We start from the raw sequence: 23,464 nt of genomic DNA on the forward strand, positions 1-23,464 counted from the left end.
TGGACCAATATAGGTAGCCAGCGGGGCTCCAAAGTCTCTCTCTGGCCGGCTGAGCACTGTTTTTGTGGTTGTTGAAGCAGAATGGTTGTTGTTAGGTTATGTGTTAAAAGTAACATCGCAACAGCTACACAAGTTTTGACCAGACATCTTCAGTGTATTCTAATTCTAATGCCATCTGCTAAAATACTTTACTTTCCCGACCACAGTGGAAGAGTAAAGTACATAATACAAATTGGAGATCGTACGCAAACAGTTTCCCCAAGTCTGCAAGTATTTCTGAATGGGTGAGTCAGACAATGATACATGGCCTTTTCCAAGTGCATAGCGAAGGGAGCATCATTATTGATTACATTGCAGTTGTTGTGAGCATGAGAGGTAGTGATCTAGACATAATGATTCAAATGCCAAGAGGGAACTTTCAGCAGTATAAAGGTCTCCTACTGTTTTAATTCCTGCTCTGTCCATTAATGGCCAGTCAATAATCTGTTGCCCAAATTGAATGCTGGACTTAGAACATAGAGGTGCATCCCAATGTTTTTGGCTATTCATTCCTAGTAATTTCTGTGCTACCCCCAGATCTGCCACATTGCCTTTATCGTAGGAGGGCAAGCTGCAAATCCATGAGGTTTATTATTGTATAATATGCTTAACCAAGAGGGGATTTTTAATGTGGCCATAAAAACCCAAAATTGGTAACTAGTGTCATCCGTCAAAATTAAATGAAATAGTTGTAAAAGATGATGTGGCATATAATAAATATACCTATAACAGAGAGGCGTAGACCCCCCGCCCCACCTTAGTATCAGCAGGTAGTTTTATTGGTTTTAGTCTAGGTTCTCTGCCTGTCATACAAATGTGTGGATGCTTTTGTTGAGAGTACAAAGTTTCGTTTTTGGTACAGGGAGTGTGAGCATACCAAATACATAGTAGAACGTCAGAGCTGTTACCGTCTTTATCATTTATTCCTTCCCCAAAAAAGGAAATTTGTATATTTGACCATTGCAGAAAATCAGAGGCATATTTATTATTTAGGGGTTCTAGATTGTCCATTACTACATTGGGGCCGATTCTGATCCGGGTCGGAAGGGCACCGAACGCGATTTGGCCGGAAAAACTATGAGCCGTATGCGTGTATTCCGGCTGACTCGTACAGCTGTACGAGCGAGCAAGTACAATGCTAGCTACATGAAATTCACCGACCGAGTCGTTTCCGGGTCCGAACCGCTCCATACGTCTTGGTCGTAAGCTAACCGTGGCATGCAATGGATGCGATTCACGACCGAGCCAGTACGATGCACGCGTCGGACAGCCTGTGCAAGCCGGAGTGTCCGGCTCGCAAATCATCCGGGTGGTTGCCGTTGGGGGTCCGCGTCGGACCCCCTGTCACCCGCAACCCTACGACTCGGACACAGGGGGAGACCCATGGGTCCCCCCACCACAGGCATGTATGTTGCAGATGGCACCAACGCGTACCCACTGTAGGGGGCGCACATGTCCTCGACGTACGCATTCAGTCAATGGGCTCCCATTGACTTCTATGGGAGTCCGACCGAACCGAGTCCGGCAGCATACGGCCGCATCATACTCGGTCGGACTGCAGGACTCCGGCTCGGTCGGAGAACACTCCCGATCCGGCTCGGTTGGAGTGCTTTCCGACCCGGATCGGAATCGGCCCCATTGTGTAACCGCCAATAAATCTGGATACCAAAATATTTCAGCATAGAGGATTTCTAGGTGAGTCATTGATCATTTAGGGTATCTCTTTTGGCATAGTCAGTAACAATCATGACTTTATTCTTGCCCCAGTATATACGGTATCCAGAAGATAGAGAAACAATAAATAACCAATATAAAGAAGGGATTGACACACCTAGTCCACTAAGAGTTGATAATATGCTGTCTGTGTATAATAGGATCTTAACTTGCCCTACTTCATTATCTACCACTTTAATTACGACATCTTATTGCTTCCACTAATGGCTCTAGAATGATAAGAAAAAGAAGCCTGTAGTGTCCCTCTATAGATATCGAAGACTTGTGCATTTTTGACTCCTTCAATTTACCTTGTCTGTTGGAATGGATTATAAACATCTCCCTATACCTAAAAAATCAGTCCGATTCCCACCCTTTACATAGAACAAAATAAATAGCCTCTATCAATTACGCAGAATTTTATCAGATGCATCTGTTTTCACCTACCAAAGGATGTGCAATGGAATGTATGGTGGAAATAGGGACTCACTTTGTCCCCCTGAACAACAGGACCATGATACAGGCTTGCACAGGCCTCAATGAAAATGCAAGGTGAAGCCAGAGAGCTGCATCGGTCTCGAGCCATGCAATGAGCCAGATTGATTGAGATTCTCCATGCAATAGCGGCCATGCGTCAGGTCCGAGTCTGAGGCTCTGTTTCGGAATGAAATGTGCAGCTACTGTTCCCTTAGAAAGTAATGCATTGATTCCGATGGCGGTGCACTGTATGTGAGTGTTATGCACCTGCTCAGTTCCATGCTTGAAGGAGGATGCACCGGTTCCAACCCACTCAAAGGTGAAGATGCTCCAGTTCTGTGAGGATACATGGGTTCTAATTGTAGCAGCACTTTATACCCGCTTCCAAGGGCCCATGGTTAGATTAGCACCACTTTCCAGGGCAAGACTTGCAGCAAGCAATGTCCAGGTGCTGTAGCAGGATGAGTTGAAGTCTTTGATGGTGAACACCCTAAATATCGATTCAGAAATATCAACTGCCCAGAATATCGAACAAGCCTGGTCGTAGTGGACGTAGTGGGGCTACGTGGAGCAGTGAGTAGTGTGTCCAAATCTACGCACACTTGCGCGCTCCGCGTAGCCCCACTACGTGCCTCGCCCGCCTCCCGCCCGCCCTCCTTTTAAAATAATGAAAACTATTATATAACATTAAATATAATGCCTTACCTGTACCGTGGCATCTCCGGGGCTCCCTCTTCCTAGTTGACAAATTCTTTCCACAAATGCGCACGCGCGGACGCCCGCGCATGCGCATTTCTTGCGAGAAATGCGCATGCGCAGGCAACCGCGCATGCGCATTTGTGGAAAGAAGTTATCAACTAGGAAGAGGGAGCCCCGGAGACGCCGCGCTACAGGTAAGGCATTATTATTTAATGTTTTTATAATAGTTTTCATTATTTTAAAAGGAGGTTGGGCGGGAGGCGGGTGGCGGGCGGCAGGCAGCTCTGCTTTGCCCTGGCGTGTGCGTAGCGCTGCCTGCTATGCCTACTTCGAAAACTGTGAAGCAGGCGGCGCTACATACACTCCGTGGGCGAAGCGGAGTACTACGCCCGGGGTTAATATCGAATTTAAAATATAGAGTGGACAAAATATCGAATCACCAAAATATAGTAGGTCAGAATATCGAAATTAAGGTAAGAAATATCGATTGCTATAATATTGAATTTAAAATATCGTTTTCCATAATATCGATTTTTTTGTGTGTTATGTATGTTAGTATATGTGTTAGAAATATATATTCTTTTTGTAATGTATGTTTAATATTTGGAAAGTAATTAATGTTATGTTATGTAATTTTTGCATAATTTAATTCCGTAGCGGGCTGTGGGTTTATAGGGGAATAGGGTGGGAAGTAATTTATTTGCAATTAATTAAATATGTATTTTTATTTGTAGGTATTGATAATTAATTAATTGTTAATTAGTTATTAATTGGTAATTAATGTTTATTAATTGGTCATTATTTTTGATTAATTGATAATTATGTAAATTGTTTTATTTATTATTTGGAGTGGGTTGTGTGTTATAGGGGAATTGGATGCAAAGTAATTTAATTGTAATTAAGTAAATATGTATTTTTATTTATATGTATCGATAATTAATGAATTGCTTTCCCTACTGTTGCACTATCTGAAGTGGTAATAGTAATTTTTACCCTCCTACTATCCAACGTTTTCTCTACTGTTGCACTCTCTGGAGTGGGAATAGTAATGTTTACCCCTACACTATCCAACGCTTTCCCTACTGTTGCCGTCACTGGAGTGGGAATAGTAAATTTTACCCCTACGCTATCCAATGCTTTCCCTACTGTTGCACTCTCTGGAGTGGGAATAGTAATTTTTACCCCTACGCTTTCAACAACTAAAAAATAAACTAACTTAATTTAATTTTTTTTATAAACACACAGATATTCACACCACTGTCATTTTCTGTCTGTACTGCTTCATGAATATATTTTCTTTTCATTTTCTGCATTGGGAACACATTTCACACACTTATTTTATAAAAAATTAACATTGTTTTTTGATAAAGATTCTAGGATAAAACGTATCCTTATAGAATATCAAGAGTGTCGATCTTATATTGCATTCTGAGTCCTGCCAATAATTGCATATAGTGATTTTACTAACTATTGTAATTTGGCTACAAATGATACCAGAGAGCACTACAAAGCATTTTTATCCAAGTGTTGCATCACCGTTGTGCCACGCAGGGTAACACAAAGGCAACACAAAAACTAGATGAGATTTATCAAACCAAGCAAGGCCAGGTTTGCATGGCCCTAAGGTGCTTAGTAAATCTGGAGTAAGGACAGTCAGTGCAAGACAGCGACTTACACTACTTCGTGCCAGTGAGGCATTCCATGGGTGGAACATGAGTGTCCTCTCACATCCACCTATGAATATTGGTGCATTCGCAGATTTAACATGAGTGGTACAATTGGGAATGCACCAAAATGATGCGCCTTCCCAGGGGAGGCATATCAAGGAGAAATATCATTATTTCTCTTTGTTTTCTCCTCTTTATGCATTTGCTGCATTTTGCAGCACACATAGAAAGAGGAAAAATCCTCATAGGATGGTTTTTGTGCAGGAGGTGTCCCTTTCTGCACAAAAACAATTGTGCCTGCAATACAGGCGCCCTTGCACCATGATGCATGCATGCATTGGTGCTAGGCAACTAAAAGTGAGCCAGTGCATGCAGAGAGCAGAAATGTGCATATCTTGATAGATATGTTGTATTCCTGCCCTTTCACACAGCGCAGTGCAGCAAGGTGTCTTGCTGTGTTGCGTTGTGCGAAAACAGAATGAATATGGCCCTTAGTTTTTTAAATAATTGCTATGCATCCTTGATCCCATGGGCATAAGGACTGCTCTTGTTACATGAATATTTTATAATGTTTTCAGGCCTCTTGCCTCTGTATTCTCACGAGTAGTATCCTAAAACGCTTGGTAGCTCTACTTAGAGTTCATCTTAAATTCTCGTGTTAACTTAATTCTTACATTGGAGCATGGGTAAACCAGCAAGTTTTAAAAGAGTGCCATTTTTAATCAAATTGCATTATTTTTTCACAGAGTTACAAATATCTTGCTAAAGTGCTCCATGTCCATTACTGCACTCCTGGGGTTCTTTGAATCACTTTTCATGTTCCAGAACTTCTCAATGAGGGATCCAGAAACAGCAAAAGCTTTCCTTGAAAAACTACAAGAAAGGTAAAGAAATTATGTAATATCAAAATATGAAAAAAAAATTGTGAATCCGTAAGCTTGACCTGTTCAAATGAATCACATATGAATACAGTCACTGTTAAAGAAGAAAGGTGCAGCTATCTTATGATTTATTCAAGTTCCAAGAATTCGAATTTAACTTTTTACATTACTGGACTACCTCTGCATTATCATTTTACAATAACCCTATCACGGACAGTTCCAAATTCTATCCAATCTCTGGACCTCAATGCCAGCCCCTGTAGTCATTCCACTACGCATACTGCTGCCCTGTAAGCGCAGTTCAGGGCAAGAAATACAAATACGCGACATATTGGCCGTTTGAAGAACAAATGCCATATTATTAGAAGAGATGTGACTGTGCACGGTTACAAAACATCAAAGAAGAGGAGGACCATTTTGGGAAGGAGTGAATGGAAAAAACTTGCTACGTAAAATTGTCTGTAGGGATATCCATCCTGCCGAAAGAATATGTGTACAATGAGCAGGGGGAAAAAGCAGGCATCAAACATGGAGGAAATGGCAACATAAAAATATGAGACTAAAAATGTGGCAGTCCGGTAAATGTAAAGAAAATTAGTCATGTATGCATGAAAACATAATTGTTGTAGTTTAGAACAGAGCAGAAACACCCTTCTTGGCGTCTGCTCACAGGGGAAAAAAACTTTTAAAACAGGAACTCACTAAAACAAGCGTGGTGGATAAAAGACAAGCAAGTAAAATAAAAAGCTGGGACATTTTATGATAGTCCAAATCGGTAGATTTCTAGGGAAAACCCCAAATATGCCATCTCAAATAGGGGTAAGAGAGTACCTGTAGTTGTCGAAAATAAAAAGCATGTCATAAAAAATTGGATTCCAACTTGCATTATGGAAAGAATAGCGGAAATAGTAATGAAGGAGGTCAAGCAGTACAAAGTCACAATCCCAGGGTGCATTAATCTAGAAATCCTTTTAAAAAACGCAGATCGGGGGCGTGGCCAAGTAAGATGGCTGACTGGTAGTGCACCGAGTCAGCTCCGGCCCCACGGACTCCTAACAACGGCTAGACGGGGGCTCTGGACCGGCGCATTGTGGGGGAACCGCCTGCGGAACGCCTGTGGAAGCTGATGGCGAGGCGGTGAGGCTGTGGCGGCTCCGGTGTGGCCGGTGAACGAGCTCTGCCCCGGGAGCGATGAGCAGGCAAAATGGCGGCGACGGACGGCGGCTGTTCGCCGAGCGGCGGTCCCCCCGGGCTGGGGGGAGTACCCTGAAGCTGGTCGCTCTGAATGCACGGCGGGAGTGACTGCGACGGCGGGGGAGCCGATGACCGGGCCGGCGCCGAGAGGAGGGACAGCGCACCGAGCAACAGCACCATAGGACCCTCGCGGGGAGGCGGGGTCCGCGGCCACCACTGCGAACGCTGGTCGCTGGGAGCCGAGTTGTGCTCCCTGACTACGGACACTGCAGGCTCAGGGGAGCGGACGCACCGAGGGAGGTCATCGCGCGGCTTGGATCTGGGCGCTGCCTGGCCCCAAGATGGCGGCCCAGTGAGACCGTGGCTGAGCATCGGGGGTGCTGAAGATGCACTGGCCCCCTAGCACGCTGGGCCTTGAGGACTCGAGGAGATGAAGGGAAGGGGCGGCGCTGATGAGGACTGATCGACCGCGCAGCCCATGTGGACAGCGGTGAGGCTAGTGACGGAGTGTGCTGGCGGCGACGGGTCGATCCCTGATTCAGCTTCCGGGGTTTATCTAGGCGAGGAGTGGTGGTCTGTCGCGGCGAGGCCGTGCGACTGGTGGTGGAAACGGCTCGTGGCACAGTGGGGACGGTCTGATCGGGAGGACGTCCCGCGCGCCCACGACAAAAAAGGCGCCGAAGCCGCAGGAAAACCGCGTGGCGAAGTACTTCCAGGCGCTCTCTGGCCCCACTGACGAGGGAGGTGCGGGCGGGAGAGAAGACATGGCCTTGACGAAGGACGACCTGGTGGCCACGCTTCGGGACTTCAAGAAGGATCTCTGTGACGAGCTTAAACGGGACCTCCACGCGGGCCTGGACCAATTGCGGGGGGACCTAACGGAGAAGCTCGGCGATCTGCGCCGTGACGTGGACGCCGTGGGGTCTCGAGTCTTGGAGGTGGAGGAGAAGGTGCAGGCCCTGGATAGCGCCTCTCTGGTCTCCCGAGCGGAGTGTGCTGAGCTTCGTGCTCAGTTGGTGCAATCTACCCTGAAGCTGGAGGATTTGGAGAACCGTACCCGGAGGGAGAATATACGGGTGAGAGACTTGGAAGAGGGCGCGGTGGGTCCGGACCTGGAGGCGTTCATTATCGGCCTTTTTGGGGAGGTGGTGAACCGACCGGACCTGAAAATAAAGCTGGAACGGGTGCACAGGGTCGGACCACCGGCGCATGGAGACCGCAGGAGACCTAGGGACGTCCTGGCGAAGCTGCACGCCTTCCCGGTCAAGGAGGCCATCCTGGAAGCAGCTAGGAAGAAGAAGGAGGTCACGTTCCAGGGCCACAGTTGTTCGCTATTCCAGGACTTGTCGCAGGCCACTCTCGTGCGGAGGCAGCAGCTCCGCCCGGTGACTAGCAAACTCAGGGAGGACAATGTGCGCTATCGCTGGACATACCCCTTCGGGCTCAGCTTTGAACTGCAAAATAAGAGACACCACATCACGGAGCTGAAGGAGGGGTTGCGTATCCTGGGCCTCACCGCTGAATCAGAGGATGGTGGAGGCCCCGGGCCGTCCGGAACAATGGCAGCGGGATCACGGGAGGAGCAGTGGCGCAGGGCGCAGCGCCAGCGAGGAGGGCCCAGCCGTGAGTAGAGGCTGCGTGGAGGTGCCACGGGATTCAACGGGATGCTGGCCGGGCGCGACAGCGGGGGGCCCCCCGGACGGGAGGGGCTCGAATACCCACGCGGCGGCCCCAGGTGGATGGTGCCAGGACTGCAACGAGTCCAGCGAGAGTTGCGGTTGTCTCCACGGGAACACCGCGGTTACATGGACACTGAGGTTTTTGTTTTTGCTCTAGAGCCCTTTGTCTAGTACACATGATGTTGCTGCTCCGCCGGTTGCGGAGCACGTTGGTGAGGTTTGGAGTTCGATGGGGTTGGGTCTTGGTTACTTTCCCTGGAACTACCCAAGGGTTGTGGGGTTCCATGGTCGGGACGTTTTGCTGGGGGAGGGCGGGAGGGGGGGGGATGGGGTTGGGGAGGGGGGTGACTACGGCAGGCTGCAACGACGACACGGTAAGGGATTTGGGAGGGGCGGCGTGGCGGGGCAGGAGCGGGGGGAAACTGAGGTCTGGCACAGGTGGGTTCCACAACACATGGCGGAGGGGGGGGGTTTCTAATACACAAGTGCAGAGCGGGGAGGGGTATGGCCACTTAAGATGGTGACATGGGCTACATGGAACGTGAAGGGCTTGAACGCGCCCCAGAAGAGACATCGGGTCCTAAAGTACATTGCGGACAGGCAGGTTAGGGTGGTCGCCCTGCAGGAAATGCACCTTAAAAAGGAGGATGTGGGTCGGCTTAAACACAGGGCGTACCCGCAGATCTTTCATTCAACGGCCAACACCAAACATAATGGGGTGGCGGTACTGTTCCACAGCTCCACGCCCTTTCAGGTGGTGGACTCCCACAGGGATAAGGAGGGGAGGTGGCTCATGCCCAAGGGGAGGTTGCAGGGCCAACTATGCACAATTGCAGTTGTGTATGCTCCGAACACGGGCCAGGCGGGGTTCACGGCGCGTTTGTTGGAGTCTTTGGGCGGGTTTGCGGAAGGCCCCATAATTCTGATGGGGGACTTTAATTGCGTGTGGGATGGACTCCTTGATGGCTCCCACACTGCGGGGGTCAGGACATCTGTGTTTCCCAATCGTGTCAAGGAGCGCTTCGACTCCCTGGGTCTACAGGATGGGTGGTGGGCCTTACACGAGACGGCGAAGGACTATACTTTCTATTCCCACGTTCACCGGACTTACACTTGTATAGACTACATTTTCATAAGCCAAGCGTTAGTGGGGAAGGCGACGGGGGCGCAGATTCTCCCCATTTCGGTCTCGGATCATGGGATGGTTCTCTTGGAGCTGAGCTGGGGAGTGCAGGGACAGGGACGTGGCAGATGGTACTTCCCCGGGGCCCTCTTGAGAGACCAGGTACGGAGGGTGGAGCTGACGGAGGCCATAGAGGAGTATTTTCAGGGCAACCCACCAGCGGATACCACATATCAAAATACGTGGGACGCGTTTAAGGCGGTGCTGAGGGGCAAGTGCATCCAGCTGCAGGCGTCGCTGCGGAGACAGCAGGCGCTGGAGCGGGAGACACTGGAGAAGGAGCTCCAGGGGTTGGAGGGTAGACACAAAGATAAGCCCACTCGCGCCTTACAGCGACAACTTACGGCGGTGCGGGGTAAATTGCGGGCGATTTACAGCGCCAGGGCGGAATATACCTTGCTGAGGCTTCGACGCGCCGGGTATGAACAAGGGGACAAAGTGGGCTCGCAGTTGGCACGTAAGCTTAGAGTCCAGCGTGCAAAATCATATGTGGGAGGCATTCGGGCTGGTCCGGCACGGGTCATGCACGAGGAAGCGGCAAAGACCAGAGCCTTTCGGGATTTTTATGGTGAGCTGTACAGGGGGGACTCGCTTGCGCAGGACCTCCAAAAGGCTTATCTAGATGGGGTGGAGTGCCCCCAGCTTTCAGCGCCGGACAGGACGCGGCTGGAAGAACCCATTTCGGGGGAGGAAGTGCGGAATGCTATCATGCGGCTCAAGCTCCACAAGGCGCCGGGCCCGGACGGCTATACCGCACATTTTTATAAGCATTTTGTAGACGAACTAACCCCGCACCTGACGGCGCTGTTTCGGGCGGTGGCGAAGGAGGCCCGGGTTTCCATGTCTATGGCGGAGGCGGTGATTACGGTCCTGCCGAAAACGGGCAAGGATCCGCAGTTGTGCGCGTCCTATCGCCCCATAGTCCTTCTGTACCTGGACGCCAAGCTCTACTCCATGATCTTAGCTCGACGCTTGGATGACCTGCTGCCTCGATTGATCCACCCGGATCAGTCGGGCTTCATTAAAGGGCGCCAGACACACGATAATATACGGCGTACAATCCACATTATAGAAAAAACAACTCGATTCAAGATTCCAGCGGTGCTGGTCGGGTTAGACGCTGAAAAAGCGTTTGATCGCATGGATTGGTCCTTCCTCTTCTTGACCTTGCAGAAATTTGGGTTCGGGGACGCCTTTATAGAGATGGTGCGTGCCAACTACTGCCATCCTTCCGCGAGAGTGGTGGTCAACGGGACACCTTCCGAGCCCTTCCACTTGACTAGAGGTACCAGACAGGGGTGCCCGCTGTCCCCTCTGCTCTTCGCCCTCAGCATAGAGCCACTTGCCATTCGGGTGAGAGAGAATGCATCCATTCAAGGGATACGATTTGGCGGGGAGGATCACAAAATCTCCCTCTTCGCGGATGATGTCCTACTAACCCTGGGGGAGCCACGGGTCTCTCTCCCCGCGGTGCGGGGGGAACTGCAGGACTTCGAGAAGGTGGCGGGCTTTAAGGTCAATATGTCCAAGTCCTATATACTCAATCTTACTCTCTCGAGAGCGGAGGTCGCCTCGCTGAAATCCGAGACGACGCTTTCTTGGGCGCAGCACTCGCTACAATATTTAGGGGTGCAGCTCATGCCGACGGTTTCGGGGCTATACGGAGCCAACTACACCACAGTTTTGCCGCACTTGCGGCAGGAGCTGCGGAGGTGGAAACCTTTGTATATATCCTGGTTGGGGCGCATCAACGCGGTGAAGATGATGGTGCTGCCTCAGGTCCTATACCTGTTTCAGGCCTTACCGATCTCGCTGGAGAGAACGTTTCTCCCGCAGTTGAAGACGATGATCACTAAGTTCGTGTGGCAGGGGGGGAGGGCACGGCTCCCTTTTACAGTGCTTCGGAAGCAGAGGGCGGAAGGTGGGTTGGGGCTGCCGGACTTTGAGCTTTACTATCAGGCGGCCCAACTGAGGGTCACATTGGAATGGACAGCGCGTGAATCGGAGAAGCATTGGCTTCATATGGACCGCGCGATAGCCGGCAGGTCGATTTGGGATCTTCTGTGGAAACCGAGGAGAGACAGACCGCCGAATGCATATCTTAGCACGCCGACGCGCACTACGCTAGAGGTATGGGACAGGGTCACAAGGAGGGAGGGGTGGACGACATTCCCTTCACCATACAACCCGATACATTTCAATCCGGCCTTCCCACCCGCCAGAGACGAGGGTCCTTTTGATGAGTGGCGTGACGGGGGGTGCCTCAAGCTGTCGGACCTATTTGACAAGGGGGAGTTCCGCACGTTTCAGAATTGTAGAAGTGAGTTTGGAGTTCCCAACAGTGAGCACTTCCGCTATTTGCAGCTAAAGCATTGGGCCACGGCGACACCGCTACGGGAGGCGGGATGCCGGAGCCTCACTGACATGGAGAAACTGGTTCTAACGCGGGCGGGTTCAATGAAGGGGGCGATCTCGACGCTCTATAGGATGCTGCTGAACACACTGCATACACCCAGGGGCAGATATATGGAATTCTGGGAGCACCTCTTGGGGAGAGAGATATCAGAAGCGGAATGGAAGGGATTGTGACGGGATATACCCCGACATAACTTATCGGTAGGTCTGAGGGAGGCGCACTACAAAACTATTTTTGATTGGTATCTATACCCCACAAAACTGGCTAGGATCTTTCCGGGGACTTCTGCACTCTGCTGGCGGGGTTGTGGCCTCCTCGGGGATTTCAAACACATATGGTGGGACTGCCCCAGCATTCAACCTTTCTGGGCCGAAATTCTAGCGCAGATTAAAGAGATCCTGGGCTTTACACCCCCGGGAGAGATCGCTCATGTGATCCTGGGTCTGCGGGGGGCGGATTGGGAGGGGGTGTCCAGAGGGGATAAGGTTATCTGGTGGCTCTGCGTGGGGGCGGCTAAACTCACAGTGGCAGCGGCATGGAAGAAACAGGGTGCTCCCGCTATGTCACTGTGGCACGCCCGCCTGTGGCGCTTGCTCTCGATGGAGCGGCTGGCGGTGTGCTTTCGGGATGATCCCTCCGCTTTTGAGGAGTCATGGGGCGCCTTGCTGGCTTTCCTATCTAAGGGCCTACCGGCAGCGGTCTATCCGCCCACTCTGAGGGCTTTGCGTCTCTTCCAGACCTGACAGACGCCGGGCGAGAGGAGGGGCAGGGCGCCGCAGCAACACTGAGGGTGATCGGGGGGGTCTCGGCGCTCTCCAGACTGATGTTGACCCCTTTTTTTTCTTTTTTTTTCCTCGGACGCTTTGCAGCTGCCGCAGGGGGGGAGGTGGGAGGGGGCGGCGGAGGGGAGGGGAGGTGGGGATACAGGAGGGGCAGGGGGGTGCTTCCCATTGGTCGGACATGGAGCATCTGAATCACCTATGGGGCATGATATGGATACGTATGGCCAGGGGGCACTCAGCAGTTCCTAGTTATTGTATGGTTATACCTGTGCACTGATATTGTTGCTATGAAAATCAATAAAAATGATTTCTCTAAAAAACGCAGATCACTGGTACATTTCAAATTCATTTACCGGTTAATTAGTCCTAGAAAAATACTGAAACACATGGTCTATATTAAGTTCTGACTCAACATAATCCAGAGGCCCTTGCTATGTAATCTAAGCTCTCTGTTGCAGTTTCTGTGGTCAGTGGGTATTTGCTCTATGCCATGAAAATTGAATCCTGTGAATTTGCCCTCTATTGAGCAAGTGAATTGCTATGGGATACCTAGTGTTTCTTTACTGATGTCCCTGTAATGTTCTGACATCCTTTCATTATTCACTCTTATGGTGTTGCCTACATAGATTTTATCACAAACAGAACCTAAATCATGCATATCATACTTAGAGCTGTGTCATATTTGTGTCAACCATAAATTCAGGACCACAATTGAATTTAAAACATTTCTCCTTATCCAAAGCACATTTCAGATACTACAACTTTCACAACCCTCTACTTAGATTGGTGAACCAGTTTGCAGTAGTGATCAGTAAAATTCATCCATGTTCTCACCGTTTCCCCATATAAGATCTCTCTGATCTAAGCTTTAGGATGAGAGCTATTTGCATGTAATACCTGAGTTGCACGAGAACTCTTTACTGAACATCCTGCTCTGAAGATTATCATCATTGTATTAAATGGGGGTATTGGTGGAAGCTTCACTCAGGCAACAACCACAATTCTGTCCAGGGTGAACCACAAAAGTCACTTAATTAACCTGTGCTTAACCCTTTTGTAGCTTGGCATGACATCAGTCAGGCTTAACCTAACATTGGTTGGTTCATGGTCTTGGCTTTTGTCTGGACTTAGAATAGATCCTGAAGAAAAGTTAGAATTCAGCACGGTAAGGCAGGAGTCGGTGTCAAAGGAGGAAGCATCACTATCGGGGAGCCACTGGATAGAGTCACAGTAAGGATTTTAACCATGGGAATTTGTCACTTTTCTGGAAATCAAAAATCTCGAGCAGGATGAAGCTGCAGGCTGGAGCCAACGAGGGCTCCATAAGGCATGGTGCCTTCACCGAAAGGTTCAGCTGAACTGGATTTGCAATTGCAGTTAAGAAGAACATTGCCCGAACAACAGTGAAGTCAGGCCAATCGGTTATGCACCTAGGGCCAATTGGCTGGCAGATAGGCCTTCTGCCAGGGCACTTTTTGGCGACAAATTTTTTATGTCCCAACTTTTAGGGTTAGGCAGGAACAGAACCTCTATAACCACTTCCAAAGATCCAGGACCTGACGGGCACAACTTGTGGGATTAGGACTTACTCCAGCAGAGGCCAGGGCAGGTTCAAGGTCCCTAGAGCTTGTTATTTCCCTTTAGCTCTCACAGGGGTCCAGTCAACTAGCCCTTGGTGTCCCTTCTGGTGGTCCTGTGTTCAAGGAGATGGTCCAGTTGTCCTGAAGCAAAGGGGTAGTCCTCTAGGCTACAAGACAGTCATTCCGAACTCTTCCAAAGGTCCAGGAATGTACTTAAGACTGGTCCAGGAGGTCCAATAAATATACCTGGTGCCAGCTTTTGAAGTGGGGGAATTTTTTAGGCTGGCCCCACATCTGATTCTGGAAAGTTCTACTTTTTCCCTGACAAGGTTTCAAGAAGTCAGTGGTGACAAAAACAGTGCCAGGTTCCTTTGTGTGTGTTGGAGGCAAGCCATTTGAAGTGCAAGTGGGGTAGGGAACAGCTCTGCCCTCAGACATCCTGGCAGGATCACCTATCCTGCCAAAACAAAGTCTCCCTTTATCTCACTCCCTGGGAGGAATGCACAAATCTGAACAGAAGAGCCCTTCACAATCATGTGACTCAGGATACAGGCAGCAGAAACCATACTGTAAGGAGAAAGGAAATGCCCGTTTTTTAGAAAGTGGCATTTTCAGAAATCTGACTTAAAATATGATTTTACCATTCAATCAATCAATCAATCAATCAATCAATCAATCAATCAATCAATCAATCAATCAGTGGTTTATAGAGCACGCTACTCACCCGCGAGGGTCTCAAGGAGCTGGGGGGGCAAGCAGCTCTGGGTCAGTCGAAGAGCCAGGTCTTGAGGTCTTTCCTGAACGTGTGGAGGGTTGGGGAGTGTCTGATGCTGACCAGGAGCTCATTCCAGGTTTTAGCTGCGATGTAGGAGAAAGCTCTCCCGCCCGTTCTGCTTCTGTGGATGTGGGGGACCTCTGCTAGGGCGAGGTCGGCGGAGCGGAGGTTCATCTTGGGTGCGTGGAAACATACTCGGTTGTTGAGGTATTTGGGTCTGAAGTTGTTGAGGGATTTGTAGGTGAGGGTGAGGAGTTTGATTACAATTAAAGAGTATTTTAAATTACAATTAGTTTAAGTCCAAATTAGACATTCCTATCTGATCCCAATCAAATGTAATAACGTATTTAATGTAATGAGGTAATAACATTTTATCCAATGGGAAAGATAGACCTTACAGTATTGAGACACAAATTTGAGAGTTTGTTTCACTACTAGGACAAATAAAACTTAGGAAAACATGTTCTACTTTTAAAATACAATGCACCATGTCCTATGGGGTTTAAAGTCCTTCTCTAGAAGTGACTTATATGTCATAAAATGGAAGATTTAGGCCTGGCAAAAGGTTTCCTAGGTTGAAATGACAGTTAACAACTACACTACAGGCTGCAATGGCAGGCCTGGGACATGTTTAAAGCGCTATTGTAGTGGGTAGCACAATTATTGCTGGAGCCGCACTAGTAGCATTTTATTTGCAAGCCCTGGGAAAATGCAATACCATATAATAAAAACTTAAAATTAAATTGAATGTTCAATCTGGTGTAGGTCAGTTTTACTGTGTTTTAGAGAGCGAACACAAGCACCTTACCACTGGTTACCAGTGGTAGTGTGCACAGAGTCCTAATGCCAACCAAACAAATTAAAGATCCAAAATGGTGAACACAATGGTTTTGGGGATGACCCTGCAGAAAGGTCGAGGTCTAACAATTTTCCTCATGCAGTTTAATATCTAATAATACTATCAATTCAGTGTTGTAGTGGGCATAAAGCTAAAGATTCAGATAGATAAAAAAACTCATCTAATTCTGTGCAAGATCTTGTCAGTATCACATGAATATCATCTATATATATTCCCCAATAATGTATTCTGTCATTCCAAGTGTTACCCAGTGTTCAACCGACTTGGTCGCCTGTGAACCCACCCCAAAAAAGGTTGGAACTCATTGTGGTTCCTCGTAGTTGGTGATTTGGGAGAGGAGTAGGCCAAGCGGCTAGGGCGGTTGTGAGAAGTTGGCCTGATATATGCTGTCCACTAGTTCTAGTGGGCACCTTGTATCAATCCAAACAACCCCTTATTGGTATAGGTTAAAGACAACGTTTATTGAAAGCTATCCTTGTGGTAGATATGGAGAGCAGCCTTCAGGCTAAGTCTTGAAGGAATATAAAGCAGCTTGTTTTACCAGTCTATGATCTCTTGAGTCACTAAATGAAAGATATCCACACCAGGTATATATATAAAATATATGTATTTATTACTAAACACACCCTCATAGTCTCTTTATGAGACTAGATGTCAAAACACATAAGTTACACTTGAATAATCACAGTAAAATAGCACAAATACACGTCAGGCCCTAGGTGCGAGCAAAACCATATACTAAAATAGTGGTATAAGAACGACGACTTAACTAGACACAAGGCCTAGAGCCTGTAGAATCGCTGGGACCCCAAGGAACCACCCAAGGTAGTGACACAGGGGACCCACGGGGGGCCGTGTGCAGTGTGTGAACACTGCCGCGAGCTCCCGTTAGCTTCAATGGGGAAAGTCAGGGTTAGATTTTTAAAGATTAGAGACACTTAGAAATGAGTCAGGACCAAACCCTTTTGGACTTAGGGAGCACTGGAGTACTCGTATTACCTCACCCAGGGAAGCCGGGTGCATAGGTGTCTTTTGGTGTCGGGTCGCGTCGTCGATTTCAATGGGAGCTGGCGAAGAAGTGCTGCTGCCGTGAAGATGCAAAGTGTTTGAAGAGAGCCAAGCCTGGATCGAAGGTGAGAAGAACCTGAAAGCAGAGGGGACAGTCTGGGTCACTAGCCAGTGACCAGGAAGGCGCTGAGCAGATGCCCACCGATGTCGGGTGATTTCAGGTGAAAGAGGTGAAGCTTGACTCTTCAGCCACGAGGACCAGGAGGCGTCAAGGACAACCAGGAGCTGGATTCGAGCTGTCCCACAAAGGATGTCGAGTGCTGCAGCATCGGTGCCCAGATTGGACACAACAAGCCTTGGCAACAGCAACCCAAGCAGAAAGAGAAGAAATGCTTCGGTGCAGACCAGCAAGGTCTGGGAGACTCACCACTTGGTTGGGAGTCAGGACACCAGGGAAGCCCAAGGAAATACAAAGTTACCTCCTCAGGGACCCGCCAGTCAACGGACCAGGGATCGCGAAGGGATCTCGAGGCAAAACACAAAATGGCGGCCCACGGGTCAATTAGAATGACCAGGCCGACAATCTTCAGTGGATTCAGTGCTCGAGGTGGGGGCTACAAGTTAGCCCAAGCACAACTTCAAGAGTCGTCGAGAAGTCAATGCACTTGCAGAAATAGGTCAGTAGGAGGTCAGACTTGTGTCTGTGGCTGCAGCATCCATTTTGTGATGCCAGGGCTCTGTTAAGTTTCTACCGGGTGTACCAGTGCTGTCATGTCTCTCCCTCTAGAAGGGTGGGATCATACTTCCACACCAGTTACTGGTGTGGGAGTATGATTCCAAGGTGTTTGACACCAAACACGACATGTTTCCGTGCAGCCAGTCCAAAGTTAGCATTAACCGTTTAAGATATAATGCACTTAAGAGTATATGGTCAGGCTAACCTGATAAGGACTGCCATAGGGGTGACTGATAGGTTTGTATGTGCAGTATATGGTGAAATATAGAGAACCTATATCTCAGTAAGGGGTGCATGCACCACCTTACCCAGGCTGCAGTAGCAGACCTGTGGTGTCATTTTGGGTGGCTTTCCAGGGGTGGCATAATACATGCTTCAGCCCCTGGTACGCCTCTGGGGTACCTATGCCCTGGGTACATAGTATACCATATACTAGGGACTTATAAGGGCACCTCAGATCCAATCTGAACTGTACCTAAAGTACATGGAATCATTTTATAGAGGAAGCAGCTAGGCTGGAACCCTGAATAGCAGGGTCCCAGCCAGACTAAAGTCGAAAAACAGTGAAACACCAGCAAAAAGTGAGGGTAAACATGTGAAGCATATCCTACTCCCCTACACCCCCCCAACGCAGGGACATTAAACTAACCTTGATCAGTTGAGTCTTCATGTTCTAAGTGGAAATATATGGAGAGTCCATCTGCATTGGCATGGTTACTCCCAGGTCTATGTTCCACTGTATAGTCCATCCTCTGTAGGGAAATGGACCACCTGAGCAATTTGGTATTTTCACCCTTCATTTACTTTAGCAATAAGAGGGGCTTATGGTCTGTCTGAACAATGAAGTGAGTACCAAATAAGTATGGCCTCAACCTCTTCAAAGCCTAAATCACAGCAAAGGCCTCCCTCTCAATGGCTGACCAACGTTTCTCTCTGGGGGTCAACCTTCTGCTTATGAAAGCTACTGGTTGATCCTGACCTTCATCATTCAACTGTGACAGTACATCCCCTACCCCCAACTCAGATGCATCTGTTTGGACAATGAACTTTTTGGAGTAGTCAGGACTTTGCAGAATGGGAGCAGTGCACATGGCCTGCTTCAGGTCACCAAATGCCTTTTGACAGCTAGCTGTCCACTGAACCTTTATGGGCATTTTGTTAGAGGTTAAGTCATTCAGGGGTGTCACTATTGATCCATACCCCTTGACAAACCTTCGATAGTACCCAGTCAGGCCTCAGAAGGCTCTCACCTGAGTCTGGGTAGTTGGAGCAACCCAGTCCATTATGGTCTGGATTTTGCTCTGTAATGGTTGAACCTGGCCTCCACCTACATGGTGGCCCAGGTACACAACCTGACTCTGCCCTATCTGGCACTTAGTAGCCTTGATAGTTAGGCCTGCTTTTTTCAGGGCCTCCAAAACATTCCTTTGGTGGACCAGGTGATCCTCCCTCCTTTGGGTGGAGCTAAAGACAGCAATATCATCTAGATATGCTGCACTATAGTCTTCCAAGCCTGTAAGGACTTGATTCACCAACCTTTGGAAAGTGGCAGGTGTGTTCTTCAAACCAAAGGGCATTACCACAAATTGATAGTGCCCACTAGGGGTAGAAAATGCTGTCTTTGGCTTTGCATCATCAGCTAGCCTGATCTGCAAGTAGCCAGCTGTCAGGTCAAATGTGCTTAGAAACTTGGCTGAGGCCAAAGTATCTATTAGCTCATCTGCCCTGGCGATGGGATGAGCATCAGTCCTAGTGACTGCATTGAGACCCCTGTAGTCCACACAAAACCTAATTTCTCTCTTGCCATCTTTGGTGTGAAGTTTAGGTACCAGGACTACTGGACTAGCCCAAGGGCTATCTGAGGGTTCAATAACTCCCAAATACAACATCTTTTGGACTTCTGTCCTTATACAGTCCCTGACATGGTCAGGTTGCCTGTAGATCTTATTCTTCACAAACAGACCGTCCCCAGTGCCCACTTCATGAGTGCACCAGGAGGTCTGACTTAGGATCAGAGAAAACATATGTCTGAACTGGCTAAGAAGTTTTCTGCAGTCAGTTTGCTGCTGGGCATTGAGGCTGCCTGCCAAGGCTACACCATCAACTGACCCATCATCAGGGTTCTGAGAAAGCAGGTCAGGGACTGGGTCACTCTCTTCCTCCTGTCCTTCATCAGTAGCCATGAGCAAGCCCATGTCTGCCCCGGCAACATATGGTTTTAGTCTATTGACATGAAGTACCCTGTGGGGACTCCTAGGGGTTCCAAGGTCTACCAAGTAGGTGACCTCCCCTTTCTGCTCAACAATTGTATGGGGGCCCCTCCAATTGTCCTGGAGGGTTGCAGGAGCCACAGGCTCCAAAACCCATACTTTCCTTCCTGGCTGGTACACAGTCAGTACAGCCTTTTGGTCATGCCAGGATTTTTGCAATTTCTGGCTAGCCTCAATGTTTTTTGGTTGCCTTTTTCATATACTCAGCCATCCGGGAGCGGAGACCAAGTACATAGTCCACTATGTCCTGTTTGGGGGGCTTGAGAGGTAACTCCCATCCTTACTTAACCAGATACAACAAACCCCTAACAGGGTGACCAAACAAAAGTTCAAATGAGCTGTAACCAACCCCCTTTTGAGGCACCTCCCAGTATGCAAATAAAAGGCAGGGTAAGAGTATGCCCCATCTTCGCCTAAGCTTTTCTGGGAGTCCTTTAATCATGTCCTTTAAGGTTTTGTTGAAACTTTCAACTAAACCATTGCATTCTGGGTGATAGGGTGTGGTGATCTTGTAGTTCACTCTACACTCCTTCCACATAGCAGTTAAGTAACTTAACATAACGTTTGCATCTCTCTCAGATACTATCTCCTTAGGAAAGCCTACTCTTGAGAATACACTCAAGAGAGCACTTGCCAACACAGGTGCTGTAGTGGTCCTTAGGGGAATTGCTTCTGGGTACCTGGTGGCATGATCCACCACCACCAGTATAAACCTGTGCCCAGATGCTGTCTGAGGATCCATGGGACCAACAATGTTAATCCCCACCCTCTCAAAGGGAACCCCACCACAGGTAGTGGTATCAGGGGGGCCTTTGTGGTTCTACCTGCCTTGCCACTGGCTTGGCAGGTCACACAGGAGTGACACAACTCCTTAATGTCTTCAGACATGTGGGGCCAATGAAAGTGAGGATCAATTCTGTCCCAAGTCTTGTTCTGGCCCAGGTGTCCTGCTAGGGGAATATCCTGGGCTAGTGTCAGCAGGAAACCCCTAAACTTCAGAGGTATAACCAACCTCCTGGATGCACCAGGCTTGGGGTTTCTACTCTCTGAGTAAAGGAGTCCATCATCCCAATAAACATTATGGGTGCCTCTTACATTCCCAGCAGCCTCACCAGCAGCTTGCTTTCTGAGGGGTCCAAGAGAGGGGCAGGTTTTCTGCTCCTGGCTCAGATCAGACCTTGAAGGGCCCCCTGTCCCAAGGAACTCAACCTGATCAGGTTCAAGCTCCTCTGGGACAGTTCCTTCTTCAGGCTCAAGATCATCTCCCTGAGGAGACTGATCAGCATTCGGAGTCAGGTGGGAAGGCACTGCTTTAACCATACTGCTCTTCCTCTTGGGAGGCACCTGGTCCATTATTCCAGAATCCAGGGCCTGTCCAGCTTTTGACATTTTAGCCTGTGACCTAGTCACAGCAAAGACATGTGCATGGATCCCTAACATTTCTGCATGGGTCCTGAGCTCCACTTCAGCCCAAGCTGAAGACTCTAGATCATTGCCAAGCAAGCACTTTACTGGTACGTCTGCACTTACCACAACCTTCTTAAGGCCAGTTACCCCTCCCCAGGAGAAGTTAACAACTGCCAGAGAATGGTCTGTTCTGACATTGCTAGCATTGGTCACTTGGTACATTTCACCAAGTATAATCTGCCCAGGATTTACAAGATCTTTTGTCACCATTGTGACACTTGCTCCTGTGTCCCTGAATGCCCAAGCCTGTACTCCGTTGATAAAAGGCTGTTACCTGTACTTGCCCAAGTTACTGGGACTCACAGAGGGGGTCATATCCATGCCCCCATCACAGACAAGAACAGCCTGAGTGGTTTTTCTGACTTCGCCAGAACCCAACTCAGATCCCAGGGTCAACCCTATTAAACCCTTAGCTTGTGTACTCCCACCACCAATTGTAACTGCCCTAGGGAGAACATGTACCTTAGGGGCATTGGTGGTGGCTGGAGTATTCTCTTTGGACTTGGTGCAATCACTGGTCCAGTGTGTCTTTTGCTTACAGACTTTGCACCAAGGTTTCTTTTGGCCTTTCCCTTTGTTAGACTGTGAATACTCACCTGAAGAAGATTGTTGGGGCCCTTGTGAAGACTTCTGGTCTTTACCCTTCTCACCACCCTTGTCAGAGTTCTTAGAATCTTGCTTCTTGGGTTCACCACTTTGGTTCTGTACCTTCTGCCTCACCCTGGTTCTGACCCACTTGTCTGCCTTCTTTCCCAAATCTTGGGGAGAGGTCAGATCTGAGTCTACCAGGTACTGGTGCAACAGCTGATTTTGACACTCATTAAGAATCTGCTCCCTCATTATCAGATTGTACAATCCTATGAAGTCACACACCTTACTGCCCAATAACCAACCTTCCAGAGCCTTAGGAGAACAATCCACAAAGTCCACCCAGTCCTGATTTTGTGCATTTTGCATATCCCTGAACTTTAACCTGTATTGTTCAGTGGTTAGGCCAAACCCATCTATCAGTGCACTTTTCAAGACCTGGTAATCATCAGCATCCTCTTCTCTTACAGTGAGGAGCTTATCTCTACCTTTGTCTACAAAGGAGAACCATAAGATTGCTGCCCACTGCTCCTGGGGGACCGTCTGTACCTTACAGGCCCTCTCCAAGGCAGTTATCCATTTGTGGATGTCATCCCCACTCTGGTAGGGAGGAACAATCTTATTCAGGTTGCTATGGTCATAAGACCTCTCCCTATCTCTAGGGAAGCTGCTGCCACCAAGGGACTCTGGTCCCTCTTTTTTTCTAGCTCTGTTGAGCTCTAGGGCTTCCTTATCTAGGGCTAACCGTTACTTTCTAAGGTTATACTGAGCTTGCTCATACTGCAGCAGTCTCTCTCTCCTCTCCTGGGAGGTTTCCCTCCCTCTGTGAGAAGAAACAGAGGTCCCTATAGATGAGGTAGAATGGACAGACTCCCTTGAGAGAGATTTATCCCTTCTAACCCTTCTTTCAACTCTTCCTGGAGGGACAACGAGAGGGCCATTGTGCTCCTCTCCCTCATCTTCATCCAGGGGAGCTGGGTTCACCAGATCCTGATCATTGTCACCAGTCTGGTTAGCAGCAGAGGTTGGGTCAGGGGAGTTTCCTCCCCTGGGTCCACCCTCCATTGTTTCCCCACCCACTCTGCCTACCCCATCAGACCCACTAGAGTCTAAGAGATCATCCAGCCTGAGTATCTCCAAGAGATGCTGGGTGGTTGGGCTTTTGTCTGTCTTCAGCTTCCTAATTGAACATAAGGTCCTAAGCTGAGCAAAGGTGAGATCCTCATATTTATAGGGGAGAAGCCCAGTGGCTTCTTGCAGGGACACACTGGTTCCTGGCTGATTAGACATTACTAATGTGGTGTGGTGTATTGCACCACCTACCCTAGTGTGGGCTACTAAACTCTTTTGAGTTGTAGAAAGGGTGTGCTATCCCTTAACACACAACTCTAAGTTCAGTAGAACTTACTGTATATCTAGCTTGTATTATATGTACCTAGGGTACCTTTAGT

The 23,464-nt window shown here is 48.7% G+C and overlaps 1 protein-coding gene across 2 annotated transcripts in view; it reads left to right on the forward strand.

Moving 5' to 3' along the window:
* The window catches only part of LOC146809207 (putative methyltransferase DDB_G0268948), a 283,255-nt gene that overhangs the window by 162,116 nt on the left and 97,675 nt on the right, over positions 1 to 23,464 (forward strand). The window contains exon 6 of one of the 2 annotated variants that reach the window (XM_085614310.1): positions 5,342 to 5,479. In XM_085614310.1, coding sequence (XP_085470436.1) covers positions 5,342 to 5,479 — 138 coding nt within the window. Of the gene's footprint in view, positions 1 to 5,341; positions 5,484 to 23,464 lie in introns of those variants that run through there. The other variant, XM_085614311.1, reaches the window with a different exon arrangement.

Source organism: Triturus cristatus, chromosome 7 (genome assembly GCF_964204655.1).
Source record: "Triturus cristatus chromosome 7, aTriCri1.1, whole genome shotgun sequence".
Classification (NCBI taxonomy): Eukaryota; Metazoa; Chordata; class Amphibia; order Caudata; family Salamandridae; genus Triturus; species Triturus cristatus.